Here is a 15,029-nt window from a genome sequence, read left to right as displayed (position 1 = left end):
CGATTTATATATTAATAATATGAAAACGTAAAAGCACATCTTTATTCAAAATTTGTCCTTCAACACCAGCTGAAGTTCGACTTATCACAGTTCTACTATATCATCTTAACTATGTCTTCATATTCATGTCAGCGACTCTATTTGTTAAGTTCATACCATTGACTTCAGTATTTAGCCGTCATGTATTTACAAGAGGCCAATAGGCTTTAACGGTCACCTGATATTTGATACAAATAAGTTATGTCATTTACTAGCCAACTGATGTCTTTTGTTCAAATTAGGAACATATATATATAAAAGGTCTACATACAAAGTTTCATTAAGCTCGGTTTATATTTAATCAAGTTATCGCGTTCACAAGGTTCGATAATTATAAATGAAAAGGGCAATAACTCTGTAAATTAACGTTGAATCGCGCTGATTTTCAAACTCGTTCCTCATTCGAGATCTTTCCACTGTTAGTTTACATACAAAGATTCATTAAGTTCGCTTTATATTTACTCAAGCTATTGCGTTCACAAGGTCCAATAATAATTATTGGTGCATAGGGCAATAACTCCGTCGATTACAGTCGAATCGAGCTGATTTTCGAACTCGTCGGAGATATTTCCAATGTTAGTCTACCTGCAAAGTGTTATTAAGCTCGGTTCATTTTGCAAATTTATACGGGGCGAAAATAACCGGTCTTTGGCCACGTAAGTCACGTTTTTTGGGCGAAATTACTGTATACACGAATCGATTGATTTGATCTCTGTGGCCTTGAATGCATTTCAAGGTCATACGTTCGTAAGCATGTATACTATAATATTATGAAGACCCCCAACCGATGTTTCAAAAGAATTTGGTGAATTCAAGTATATTATTTAACATTTTTTCACCGTGACATTCAAAAGTAATTAAGGTTATACATTAAAACGGATTTTTTGACATTGGTCTATCCCGTTACAGACGTAATTGCATGTCTATGCGGTAGTCGGTCTTTGATATAAAGTGTTGTGCAACAATTTACAGTTGAAGCATATGTGACATGTATCTTACATATCGTATATGCTGTTTCAGACTTCTCCGCCATAATGGAAATTACACCAGATCCACATTCTTCGAATGGTGGAATTGGCTCTCCTTAGCACATAGCTCGAAATTCGTATGAAGTACCATTCATCAATCTTGTGGACCCTCGTCCGATCATAAATGGCACAAGTGATATCACCGAGGTCATTAATGTTAAATATTTTCCATATTTTCCGATGTTAACTCTGGCCATGGACGGTTGACAAGTTAGAACCACGATGGTAACCCGTTAATGTAATGTCACATAAGTTCATCGCCTTCGAAGACAAAGAAAGAAGATAGTGAAAGAAGTATGTGACACGGTAGTAATCATCTGACATTTCCGTACATTATACACAGGAAATAATAATAGATGTGCTCACTCTAAAAGACACAAAACGTTTCGGAAAGTGTCATGGTATTTACGGAATGACAGGCTTACATCAGTTTTAATTTGATACCATATAGCTATTAGTTGGCGTTTCGCTGTAATAATTCAGTTTGAAACGCTACTAGTCTACAAAATTTCGAACATGAAAATGGATTATTTTGAAGTCCCACTTAGATATTTAGCCAACTTTAAATTCAAATATGTTAAGATCTAAATCGTCAATAGCCAATGTTATATTCAGAAAATACTAAGACACCAGGAAACTGTAGTGTCGGCGGTTCGGAAAAAAAATACAATCATATGCCCTGTATACACAATCGATGATGTTTTGTTTAAACAAATGATGGTATAACAATAACTAATTAATATTGATATAATAATAATAAGTGATTACGAATAATAATTTGTTGTTGGGAAAATGTTTTGCTTCATCAAGCTATATATGATAAATTTGCTGAAAATTTACCATTTTTGAGCTTAAAATCTTATTTTTTCCATTACTCGTACAAATTACTACATACATTGGATTATGTGGTCCTGATATGTATTTGCTGTTTTATTGTGGTCATTTTGATATCTCGTTTGTCTACTTCGATTGAAAAATGTCATGACTATTTTTCATTTTTAGTGAAATTTGAGATGGCGGCCATCTTGATGACGTCATAACCGGAAGTTCATTCCGACTTATGCAATTTTAACATTTTGATTTGTGATCAGTGGGTAAAATAATAGTTCGGAGGTTTTTTTGGGGGATGTGTGCATGTGGGACCCTCCTAGCCCATGACCTTATAAGAATAAGAAAAAAAACCGTTACAATGATAATAGGGATTTCCATATAGAAATCCCTTACTAGATTTGATCTGATTAAAACACGGGATTCCCACCAAGGTAATTTATCGCCTTAATTTCTTTTTAGCTTTAATTCAGCGAGCGAATGTTCTAACGCAAGAAATAATGATTAAACGAAAGAATGAACGAATCTTTGATAGTCTTATGCAGCCTGCATATTTTTTAATATAACTCATTAGTACATATATTGATAGTGAGCAAATTCCGGTAGGTTTAAAAGAAGTAATTGTCCGAGGGACGCAATTCGAGATGTACTAAGCAACCGGTCATGATAATATTCAACTTGACGGGGCAAAAATAAGCGGTCATTAGCCATGTAAGGGAAGCGGTCGTAATAGTATCGGTAGATTAAAGCTGGTCGTTATAAACAGTTGGTCGTAAGAGGTGGCTTGCCTATAAATCCGTATTTGATGTATCATAACTGGTCATATTATACTTTATTCAGCAATCTATTGAAACCCCTTTGATTCTATTTGAACCGTCTGAACTTCACGGTCTTTCATTTGAACAAACTTTGTAGCCTTTCCTGCTATGCCCTACAGTATATCAGATCCCTAGTTATGAACTGGACAGGCGTCTCCCTCCAGATATTCATGTATGAACTTGACCGGCTTCACCCTCCAGATATTTATGTATGAACTGCAGAGGCGTCTCCCTCCAGATATTGATGTATGAACTGGACAGGCTTCTCCCTCCAGATATTGATGTATGGACTGGACAGAAGTCTCCCCCCAGATATTGATGTATGAACTGGACAGTCGTCTCCCTCCAGATATTGATGTATGAACTGGACAGTCGTCTCCCTCCAGATATTGATGTATGAACTGGACAGTCGTCTCCCCCCAGATATTGATGTATGAACTGGACAGAAGTCTCCCCCCAGATATTGATGTATGAACTGGACAGAAGTCTCCCCCAGATATTGATGTATGAACTGGACAGTCGTCTCCCCCCAGATATTGATGTATGAACTGGACAGTCGTCTCCCTCCAGATATTGATGTATGAACTGGACAAGCGTCTCTCCCAGATATTGATGTATGAACTGGACAGGCGTCTCTCTCCAGATATTGATGTATGAACTGAACAGGCGTCTCTCTCCAGATATTGATGTATGAACTGGAAAGGCGTCTCTCTCCAGATATTAATGTATGAACTGGAAAGGCGTCTCTCTCCAGATATTTATGTATGAACTGAACAGGCGTCTCCCTCAAGATATTGATGTATGAACTGAACAGAAGTCTCCCTCCAGATATTGATGTATGAACTGGACAGAAGTCTCCCTCCAGATATTGATGTATGAACTGGACAGTCGTATCCCTCCAGATATTGATGTATGAACTGGACAGGCGTCTTTCTCCAATATTGATGATTGAACTGGACAGGGGTCTCTCTCCAGATGTTGATGTATTAACTGGATAGGCGTCACCCCTCCAGATATTGATGTATGAACTGGACAGTCGTATCCCTCCAGATATTGATGTATGAACTGGACAGGCGTCTCTCCCAGATATTGATGTATGAACTGGACAGGAGTCTCTCTCCAGATATTGATGTATGAACTGGACAGTCGTATCCCTCCAGATATTGATGTATCAACTGGACAGAAGTCTCCCTCCAGATATTGATGTATGAACTGGACAGGCGTCTCTCTCCAGATATTGGTGTATGAATTTGACAGGCGTCTCCCTCCAGATATTGATTTATGAATTGGACAGGCGTCTCTCTTCAGATATTTATGTAGACACTGGACAGGAGTCTCTCTCCAGATATTGATGTATGAACTGGACAGGCGTCTCTCTCCAGATATTGATGTATGAAGTGGACAGGCGTCTCTCTCCAGATATTGATGTATGAACTAGACAGGCGTCTCTCCTTTGATATTCTATGCACAACTAGATCCCTAGGGGAACCTATGTATATGAAATTTGAGAAAGATTCCTTCAGAGGCCATCTTGTTGACCGATTGCATTCAAAATTCAATATGTACAACTAGGTTCCTAGGAACCTACATGTCTTATTTGAAAAAAAAGATCCCTTTAGTTCTTTCTGAGATGTAGCGGTAACAAGAATTGTTAATGGACGGACGGACCACGGACGAAAGGCGATTTGAATAGCCCACCATCATCAGATGGTGGGCTAAATACGTACAAAATACCGTAACAACAAATCAAGTAAAAGCATTTCGATGGAAGTGTATACACAACATTTATATATAAAAAATGAGTAGGTTTGGTACTTCAAACGGCAAGTGTCATTTTTACAAAACGCAAAGATATTGAACATTCATTTTTTGAATGTGGTATAGTAAAAAATATTCTGAACATATTCCGGGATTAAATGACATGCTGACATCAAATGTTGTGATTTCTGAACTTCAAGCGAACGACGTTCTTTCAGGTCCTCTCAATACAGCACTATTATCCATCAAATGGTTCATACGGAAATGTAGAAATTATATAAATGTATAACAAAGTAGAAATTACTGTTGATTATATGCAGGAAAGTCTAATACTTATTTTTCATCAGAATATTTTATATACTCAGATAAATTAAAGAATTAACGAATGAGCTACAGAATACGAGGATGAATTCAGAATGGACGAATTCGTAATACATTGTAAATGAGTACAGTATGAATAATTCACAGAAGGAATGTACCAATGAATAATATCAAGAATGAGAAAGAATACATATTATTCAACATTTCGCGAATCAGATTTTGGCGATCATAGCAATGTCCCGTGAATCGCAAAAATAGCATCCCTCAGGAAATAGCTTCTCAGAAAATAGCGTCCCCCAGAAAATAGCATCCCTTAGAAAATAGCGTCCCTCAGAAAATAGCATCCCTCAGAAAATAGCGTCCCTCAGAAAATAGCTTCCCTCAGAAACAACAGGCTATACGGTTTTAGTGTTGTCTGGTGGTGTCATAACCGTCGCTTAATGAATACGTATATGCTGAAAAAAAGAGAATTATAATAATAATAAAAAACACTTTGTATAGCCTTTTTTACATTTTCTTTGTCAGTAGTAAACAACATAGGCCCAGTCGCGACGTAATACAACGGAAATTTACACCCTACCTTCATATATGTTCAAATATGACTAGAACCGACTAAAACACTTATGGCAAATTAAATTGTTAGGCAAGGATGCATCTAGTCTTATAATGTATTTGCCCCACATAAACAGCGATACTTTTTAGCAATAACATCAGAATGTTTCAATACGTTGTAATGTGCACAAAAGTGATCATGAGTACATTGATAACAGTAATTAGCGTGTATACAAACTGTCCCACATCTGTTAACGCAGAGACAGATAACCACTTATACGTGTTTACAACGCCATCAATGATGTAACTCTGTGGTTAATGTTTTACTTCAAAATGATTTCTTTGTTATGACATTAAAAACAAAACAAAAATCGACATGGAACATGACAAATCAGGAACATTGACTGAACTACGCCTGATTTACCTCTACACCTCACTTGTTGGAATCCATTTTGATTGATGGACTCTTCTCATAGCCACACTTACCTCGACTAAGAAACGTTATATCATTTTCCAATAAAATCACGTGGTTTGTATCTCTAGGAGTATGTTATCCAAACGAATGATAATCTTTTATAGAGAGTTACATATGGGAACTATATTAAAATTAAAAAGCATAAAAGTGCTCGTTAATAATATTTTTATAAATGTAGTGACTAACATACATAAAAAATACTTCAATGACTAAGAGATCATTCCAGAATTTTCTATAAGAATGAAAAATAAATTTCACAATACATCTGAAGAAAATGTAACTAATGTTGATGATATGGGATTCTATCTGCAGTAAACACATCAAAACTCATCAGTCATTCCAGTTTATCGTGTGCTATATTCTGTATTGTTCCATAAACTAGACACCTGATTTGAAAATGATAAAAACATTCTGAAGCTCAATTTCATACTTCATTATACTATCACAGTCTAGCGAAAATGGTGTTAAATAGAGTTATCTAGTTATAAATACCAACAGGATCTCATTTGCAGGTTTGATTATATCTTTAGCGTCTATGGTAGGACACTCCCGTTTTGTGCCTGTAAGTGGCGTTTTAAAAGTCATTGATTTGGGTAGTTATAATACAAGTAACGATATAGGTAATTCCTGTCCACAAGATCACGGAAACACCTAGCTACAGAACAAAACAAGAAAAACGTCAGACATACTGACATTAATATCGTATCGGTAATTAAATATAACGGTACATCACTGATTTTCAGCAGCGATGTCGGACGATAATCCGGACGGTAATCCGGACGATACTAAACCTTTATAAAGCATAGTTCTCTCAGTGCACTCAGTTCTAAATAAGAGTAAAGCACCAAAAGACCCGGATATGTAGCAATTGGACCAGGAGGTAACTGGTACTCTTCAAAACAAAATCACATGTTTCCTAATATTCTCATTATTTTGAACATCAACGGCGGATAATGGTACAGTATCTGCTTTTGTAACTTATCACCTCCAAATAAACTGTCAAGATAATGGCAAGCTGTCTTCTATTGTAACTTATCACTTCTTTTATAAATTGTTCCGTAAACTTCATATTTAATACTTTAAGACTTAAGATAAAATTGTTCCATGAACAAGAAATGATGACGCAGATGTATTAGGTAGTAAGAAAATCCGGATGTAATTTGTCTCCTGTTTGATATCACAGCAAGAGTGTGTAGCAGAACTGCACCAGTGTAAACACAGTGGCTTCCTTTGTCCACCAGACATATCACGTTAATAGTAACTCCTTAGGTAAATATTTAGCCGTCAAGTCTTTGAACATTGATAAAGACGCATACCACAGTTTCTCCATGATACCCTCTTTGAATGCGTACGCAGCTAAATAGTGACAAGTCTTATTTCCGGTGAAGCACTTAACACCGGCCTCCTGGTTGAGAGTGAGATTACTTGTAAAAGGTATGTGTTTCACTTTGCCTATCTTATATGGAAGTAGTCCATACAAGTAAACATCATCAACCCAGAAAAACGGCGTCATGAACGAGGCCCGGTAAAGTTCCCGGATTATGCTTGGCGACATTATGACGAAATAACCGTTACAATACGTCACAGGGTAATGCGTCATATTTTTAAACTCGTCACGCTTGACCATCCACTTGCTTTTATCCCGAGCAATGGGACTCGTGCCCTTATGTCTTACTTGACAGCCCATGAATCTGGTATTGTCTTTGTATTTAGGGAAATAAACATCCAGAAGTAGGAATATGTTAACAAACATGTCGTCGTCCACCTTGACGATGAGATCTGCTTTAGGACAGTATTCGCTGATCCAGCGGTAGGCCAATACGCCTTTATGAGTTAGATTGTGGTAAGTATCCTGGAAGTTTCCCTGGACAATGTCTCCATGAACAACACTTTCATTCTCTAACATGATCTCTGTGTTCTTGTTGCTGGTCAGGCCGAACATGAACACTATCCTAAGCCCATGGTTGATGAGGATATTCTTGTTGGCCCAGGTTTCCCGTATGGCCCTGCGCCGTTTAAAATGGTCGACAGCCGTGTGAACGATCACTAGCAATCCCGGCTTTTTCATGTTTTTACAAAGGTTTACATTATTGATAAGATACGGCGACTGCAGGGTGACAGGGTACAATGTCTTCTTTACAAACTTCCTAACTGGGCTGCCATCTTTGACCAAGGACGTCGGGATGTCTCTGTGCGTAAATGTTTTGTTAACATATTTTCCTGGTGTAACGAATCGCTTCGAATCATACATAGGTTTTTTTGTGTTGATTTTCATTTGTCTGAGTTTTCTGGCTAGGTTGGACGAGGCCGGGACATTGAATATGACATCTAAGCTGCCGTCGGAATGTTGTAGTACGGACTTATAGGACGCGTCACGTGACACATCGTTAAAATCCAGGGAGTCCACGGGAGCACTAGGGAAACCGAAGTGAAAAGTAAAGGCAATAATGGCAGCAGTAGTCAAAACCGGGGCCAAGAAAAGACGCTTCAGTCGATTGGCTGACCTCTTGGTGTCCATGGCTACAGGCGACGTTTTATGTCTGTTGCGTCATTTATGGTTTTTGTTTACATCACCTGTGAAGAGACAAAAACGAGATTATAACGAGAATATAAATATATTTGTCATGATGACAAAGGTTAAATGATACTGAGACATTCCCTAATATACGTAAACGTTGTAATGTCATGACGACAAAGGGTAGGTGAAAATGAGGTCTTCGGAAGTATCGCTAAACCGTCTAACGTTATAATGAGAAAGGGTCAGTAATACTTCTGTAACCTATAGCAACTGTTCCATAAGCGTTCAAATGTGGTACGAGTGTCTCCCGTCACAACTACTGGAATGTATTCGCTCTAGTGACTGGGGTCGTCTGGCAACTAGGAGGCCATCAGGGAACCTTAAGCCACCTTTAACCGAGCAAATAGCATGACACTTTTCACGGGGAGATATTTCATTAACGTTGATAAATGTTTTTTCTGTGTTGTAAAGATAATAATTTAAAATTGTTGATGTATGTTCTTTGTTAGCAATATACCTGGTTGTAAAAATGCAATTAAAACATGAAGAGGATTGAGTATCTCCTTTACAACACCAGGAATGTATTTTGTCAAGAACATCAATTCATTGCTATGTTTGAATAAAATATAACCTTTAAATGCTTATATTGTTAGAAGTTTAATCACCTGCGATGTTCGTATTATAGCACGATTCATCAATTAGATATACAAAAGTCACCTCCCCAGTACATGTTATCAGTAGGCGTATATATAGTACACCGGAATGATTCAATGTGGCCGGACACGCATCTACTGATGATGAAATACATTATTATCATCGCCATTATCAGAACGTCTAACACAGACAATTAGCATTAGTAGGTCACATTACACAGGCCACACAGGTGAAACTACAGGTAAATGGCCACAAGTTAATTAAGATGATATTTGCATCTAACAGTAATTGTTACTTATGACACTTTTAAAACTATTGTTCTCCCTTATAACTTAATAACTTGGCTATTGTCCTTCCTGATTACATATCTATTGTTCTCCCTTATAACTTAATAACTTAGCTATTGTCCTACCTGATCACATATCTATTGTTTTTCCTAATAACCTAATACATGTAACGTAGCTATTGTTTTCCCTAATAACTTAAAACATGTAACGTAGCTATTGTTTTCCCTAATAATCGTGCAATTACAGTGCGTTACTCAGGACACATGCGTGGTTTTGTAGTTACCTGTAAAGTAGAATTTCCAGGTACATGTAACAAGCTACGTGATTGTACATATTGAGACAGGTGTGATAGATTAAGGACATGCCTACATTGATGTGTAATCGACTGATGACCAGTTGTAAATGACATCCCCGTCTCTAACGACACACAGACTAGCACTGTTAAATAGCAATCAACTTCGGTATTGGTGTCATAGTACATAAACGTTAGGACCTTATCGGGACAGTCATGTATGGGCAATAAGATCCGTGACCAAATTACTCTGATAAATAAAGTGGGTCCATTTTCACTCTGCACGAACATATTTCATTTTCTTTTCTCTTTTAATTCCATATACATTCATGGCAAAATGAAGAAACTCGAAGAATTATTTATTAAAAGAAAAAAAATCACATTTAGAATTATGTCAAACTCATTATAATAACAAATAAAATCCCTAACATTCCATCTCAGAATTCTGTAAAACCCATAATAAAAAAACTCATTCATTTAAAACAAATAATAGTAACAATGTAAACAAAGATGGTATTAACTCAAAATCCTATTTGCTATAACCAGGAACAACACATTCAAAAACAGTGTGGAAAATAGAAATTGATCGCAACTATAGGCACAGAGCACACGCTTGGCGTGTTCATAAAGAAATAAAGGCCCACTACCTTTCCGAAACATAAATAAATAAAAAATAACATAAGAAAATGTAAACCGATGGTCTAAGATGAGATTACAACACCAAACACACTCAAGATTTCCTAAGTAATTTACACTACAAGTTAAAATTGTAGCAGAGTATTAAAACGAGTTACCTACATGTGTATGTGTCCTAATGGAGCACTACCCCAGAAAATCACTCGGGCCTAATTTTCTATACTTTTTGTGGGTTTCCAATTCTTCATGCGTATACATGCACAAACACAACGACCATTCATAATATATTCTGTACCCTTCAAAAGACGTCAGGTTCACATGCCGTATACTTCTTTCGAAAAGACCTTCATATTTACATGCGAAAAAAATAATGTCTTGTTGTGAATTTGAATTTGTAGGTAACTGATTTAAAACAAGTAGGATAAAGTGCATATTAACGTATTATTGATTGTTTGCATAGTCATTACTTTGCTCCGTTAGCAAGTAATATGCACCAACTATAGGTGTAAAGATGGCATCTTTATCCGTCTAAAAGTCTTTTGAGCTACAATATTGCAGCTAACAGTGCATGAAGAACCGCGCAGTAATCATAAGTTATAATAGAAGATAGCTTGCCATTATCTTGACAGTTTATTTGGAGGTAATAAGGTGTGGAAACTTGGGTTATATCGGTGATCAACAGTTAAATGCAGACCGTCTGAGTATCGTCTGAGTATCATCTGAGTACCTGAGTATCGTCTGAGTATCATCTGAGTATCGTCTGAGTATCGTCTGAGTATCATCTGAGTATCTGAGTATCGTCTGAGTATCATCTGAGTATCGTCTGAGTATCATCTGAGTATCTGAGTATCGTCTGAGTATCATCTGAGTATCTGAGTATCGTCTGAGTATCGTTCTACATCACATTGTCGTCCAGTAAGCACTAGACTAACTCTTATTGCAGCTATATCACCATCCATGTCAAATAGGAATGCCCAGATAGAAACCAAGGTGACAGTCATTCATAAGTGTATACCAGATATCAAAATTACCTGCAGAGGTTATAAAAGGGTTATCTAATATACATATTAAACAAGTCTCACTGCTAATTCAGACAAAGCATGACAGTCCAGAACATGATATGGTAATAAAAATGTATATATGTCGAACAGATTCGTCTCCATTAATAGTCTCCAGTAAAGGGTTGTAAACGAGATACACAATACGTAAATACATCATATCACTAACATACATGACTTATTTAATACATGGTATACTTGTCCTATATGAATTATTTAAAAGGCTTCATATATAATATGCACTTTTGAACGAAATTGATTGCCCCATACAAATGTTAGCATTCTTAAAGTTTGTGAGGAAGAGACTGTTGGATTCATATAGTACTTCGAATATTTTTTGCCATGCACACTGGAAAAGTAAACCTCTTTACTTCATTGACGACATTCGTCATATATATAGGTCACAACGACCCGCCTTACAAATCTAGGTCACAGTGGACACCTACCATACAAATATAGGTCACTGCAACATTTATCATACTAATCCTATGAAAGTCACAATTCCCATTGAGAATCAAGTTAATGGCAGCAACTAATTAATTCACCTCAGTTAGGAGATCATTTCTACAGCAAACATTTAACAGGGTTTCTAGAAATTTATACGTACAACATGGTCAATGTTTGTTGAGATAGAATACGAAGATATTCTGCAGATTTGGAATTAGCAATGATAATTCAGGTCAAGATATATCTAATTATGAATTAAATGAATTAAACCAACATATAACAGTATTTCCTACTCAGTCGACTAGAATACACACAAACTAAACGAGATATTTTGCAGTGCTTACTTTCAATCCTGGTATCGTCGGTTGATTTTCGGCTTTCTCGAATTTAACCTAGATTTGTTTTAATTAGTCGTGATGAATTCGAATAGGACAGATTCCATCACTTTGATACGAACATATTTTGTTATTGTATGAATCATTATCTACATGCCCACGTAAAACAAATTGTGTAGCAAGGGAAATAATTGTTATTATGTAAAGTAAAATTGTTTTCACTCTACATGAGCACATAGTTAGGTTTACTTGAACACACAAAGTAAAAAATAGCATTTTCATATTACATACAACAATTATTGTCCTACATTAAAATGGTTTACGTTAGCATGTAAAGAAAATAATTTCATTTCATCTTACATAATTATTTAATATGACTGAAGGCAAGGCTTTAAAGGGCAAAGCCAGATGTTTTAATGTGAATCATGCACGGAATAGGAAGAGCGAAGCTCTACTTGTTTATTTTATTTTTTATTTCATGTAGAAGACATAATTTAGAAATAAAAGGACACACTTTAAACAATAGAAGTATATGATGTAATAATTGTCTAGCAAAAACTCAAAGCAATGAACTCAAAGATTCGGATTTCTCTGTGTACATTCAAGGCCTGGAGTGCCGCGTATGCGAATCCTATGATTTGTTGACGTTATGTGACGTCATGATTCCTTGTGCTCATCTTCGCCTTGGTGGATATTTTGACTGCATTCTATATCTTTTAATTTTCAAAGTGTTATTATTATTACAAGCTAACCGATACTTACATTATATATATATATCATTGGCTTCTTAGGTAAAATATGTGTTTTCGTTTAAATATCACATACAGTGTCTATAACAATAATGACAATAAAAAAGCTAACCGAGTTTTATAACATATAGGTATAATTCTTTTTCACAAAAAATAATACGGGCAGCCACTTGAAACGTCATGATATACACGTGCATATCAAAAGGTCTCCAATACTTTTAAATGACATACATGTATGTATCAAATTACTAGTAAACGTTTCTGTCATAATTTGCGTGCCCCTATGTTTTGGCTGAGATGACCAAGATTGCATTTTACGGTCTCGGAATAGCAGTTGAGACTGCTTGTTTTACACGTGTTCATAGATATTTAACTGTCGAAAACAGATATATCTAGATTTAATATCCCATGAAAAGTTACACAATATAAGACCACGATCGAGAGCATCGTGGGTAGCGATAGGCCAAGGACATCTCCTTGCAGGCGGTGTATGGGATTTGCAAATTATTTAGTCTAGATAAAATAAATGATTATTCTAATTACTGGTTTATGTAAATAATGAATGTACTTGCAATATTTCCAACGTTGGACATTTTTATTTTGCTATAATTAATATCGATGCTGCTATCGTTTGTGCGATGAGGAGGTATTGCCGAGTCATCTCGGTTTTCCCTGTCGACAACAAAATAAAACTTGTATTGTAAGATAGTGACCGTGTATTCTGTTTATCCTGCAACTTTTTCATTATACGATGATACAGAAGATGGTATTCAAAACGAAAACAAATTGCCTGTTATTTACACGATTTCGCTTAAAAAAAGCTTCTTTGATGATCAAGAAAAGATGCTTTGTTTTACTAAATCGAATGAGTGTGTACTCCTTTTTACTAACGTGGGAAATATGTAAGCGACGTCATTCCGGTGATTGTGACGTAACTGTTTGGCGGGACTGACTGCCGTTTCATTCACTCCTACTAAAAGTGACGTCACTGACATGTTCGAGATCAAGTCATCAAATTTAGAAATTGAATCAAACGAAAGAAATTAAACATCTTATTTACTGACATCGTAATATTTTTCTATTTCAACTATTACAGGAAATTCTTATTATCTGGTATCTAGTAATGTGCCCGACTAATGTCGATATTAGAGCTGAAAATGCACTGTTTCTTGATATTGTTCCGCTTCTTTTGTTGACTTTAAATTCGTAAAATGAACTTAACCCGCGAAGGGCGTCAGAACGTTTGTTTTCAACGGGAATAAACACCGTAGTGATAAAGACCTTCCAAGTATGGCAACAGTGAATATTTGCATCAGGAAAATTGGGACACAAAAAGTCGATTTTCTCCAAATGTAAGTAAGTTACACTACATTAATTTAGCTGGAACACTTAAAAAATCGTTCTGATTTCAGAACAATTGGAATTATGAAGATACCTCTTACAGTATTTTTATTATTATTATTATATATAATGTAAGTTAATTAAAAAAATAATAAAAAATGTTTAATTACCCCTGTTATGCACATTTGCATTAGTTAAATATATATTTACTGGGGAGAGCAGTACCGGAGCAACGCACAACCTCCCCATATGTATAAAAAATGGCGGCCGCGAACTGAAGCTGTCAGCGTGAAGGATTGAATTTTGAAGATTGTGTTTTTTCTTATATTTTCGTGTATCTGTTACCTTAGAAGTGCTTCTCACTGAGTGCCCTTCGGGCACGAAGGCTGCGCCCTTATAACCTATATCATAAAGAAACACTTATGTGCCGCCAAAGCATGCAAGTTCAAACTGAATGTAAATTTGTTCCTTGATTTTATGAAGATATATGGAAAATAAAACAAGGTTGGATGTTCAATCTGGTGATAGCTGAATACTAGTACTTTATTGTCTGTCTAAACGCAACATAAAAACTAACACAGTTACAGGTTTATAGTGAGAAAATGTAATTACAGGTAGGTACATAAGGAATGTGATGCTGTCTTGTATAGCAAAGAACATGCATGTTACATGTAAACGCCATGTCAAATATTAAGACAATATACCTTTATGTAAGATGGCCTTATTATATTTAAAACGTTTAACATAAATAAAGTATAAGGGCGATCCCTATCCGCAACAGTGATATCCATCTTCGTAGTGTTCTCTTCACTAATGTATTTACGGAGTATAATAAAGCTAAGGAACGAGGAAAAATTATGAAATTGGGGACTTGAAGAGATCCTATAAAAGGC

At 36.0% G+C, this 15,029-nt stretch overlaps 1 protein-coding gene across 1 annotated transcript in view; it reads right to left on the bottom strand.

Annotated features, from left to right (window-relative positions):
* Window positions 1–4,472: 4,472 nt before the first annotated feature.
* LOC138327498 (beta-1,3-galactosyltransferase 1-like) overlaps window positions 4,473–15,029 on the bottom strand; it is a 49,753-nt gene continuing 39,196 nt past the window's right edge. Inside the window, exon 2 of the mRNA XM_069273629.1 lies at window positions 4,473–8,393. Within this exon, the coding sequence (XP_069129730.1) occupies window positions 7,066–8,337 (1,272 nt within the window). The 5' untranslated portion in view covers window positions 8,338–8,393 and the 3' untranslated portion in view covers window positions 4,473–7,065. The remainder of the gene's footprint in view (window positions 8,394–15,029) is intronic.

This window comes from Argopecten irradians, chromosome 7, assembly GCF_041381155.1.
Source record: "Argopecten irradians isolate NY chromosome 7, Ai_NY, whole genome shotgun sequence".
Lineage (NCBI taxonomy): Eukaryota > Metazoa > Mollusca > Bivalvia > Pectinida > Pectinidae > Argopecten > Argopecten irradians.
The sequence above is the reverse complement of the archived record's forward strand: the minus strand, read 5'-3'. Positions and strand labels throughout refer to the sequence as shown.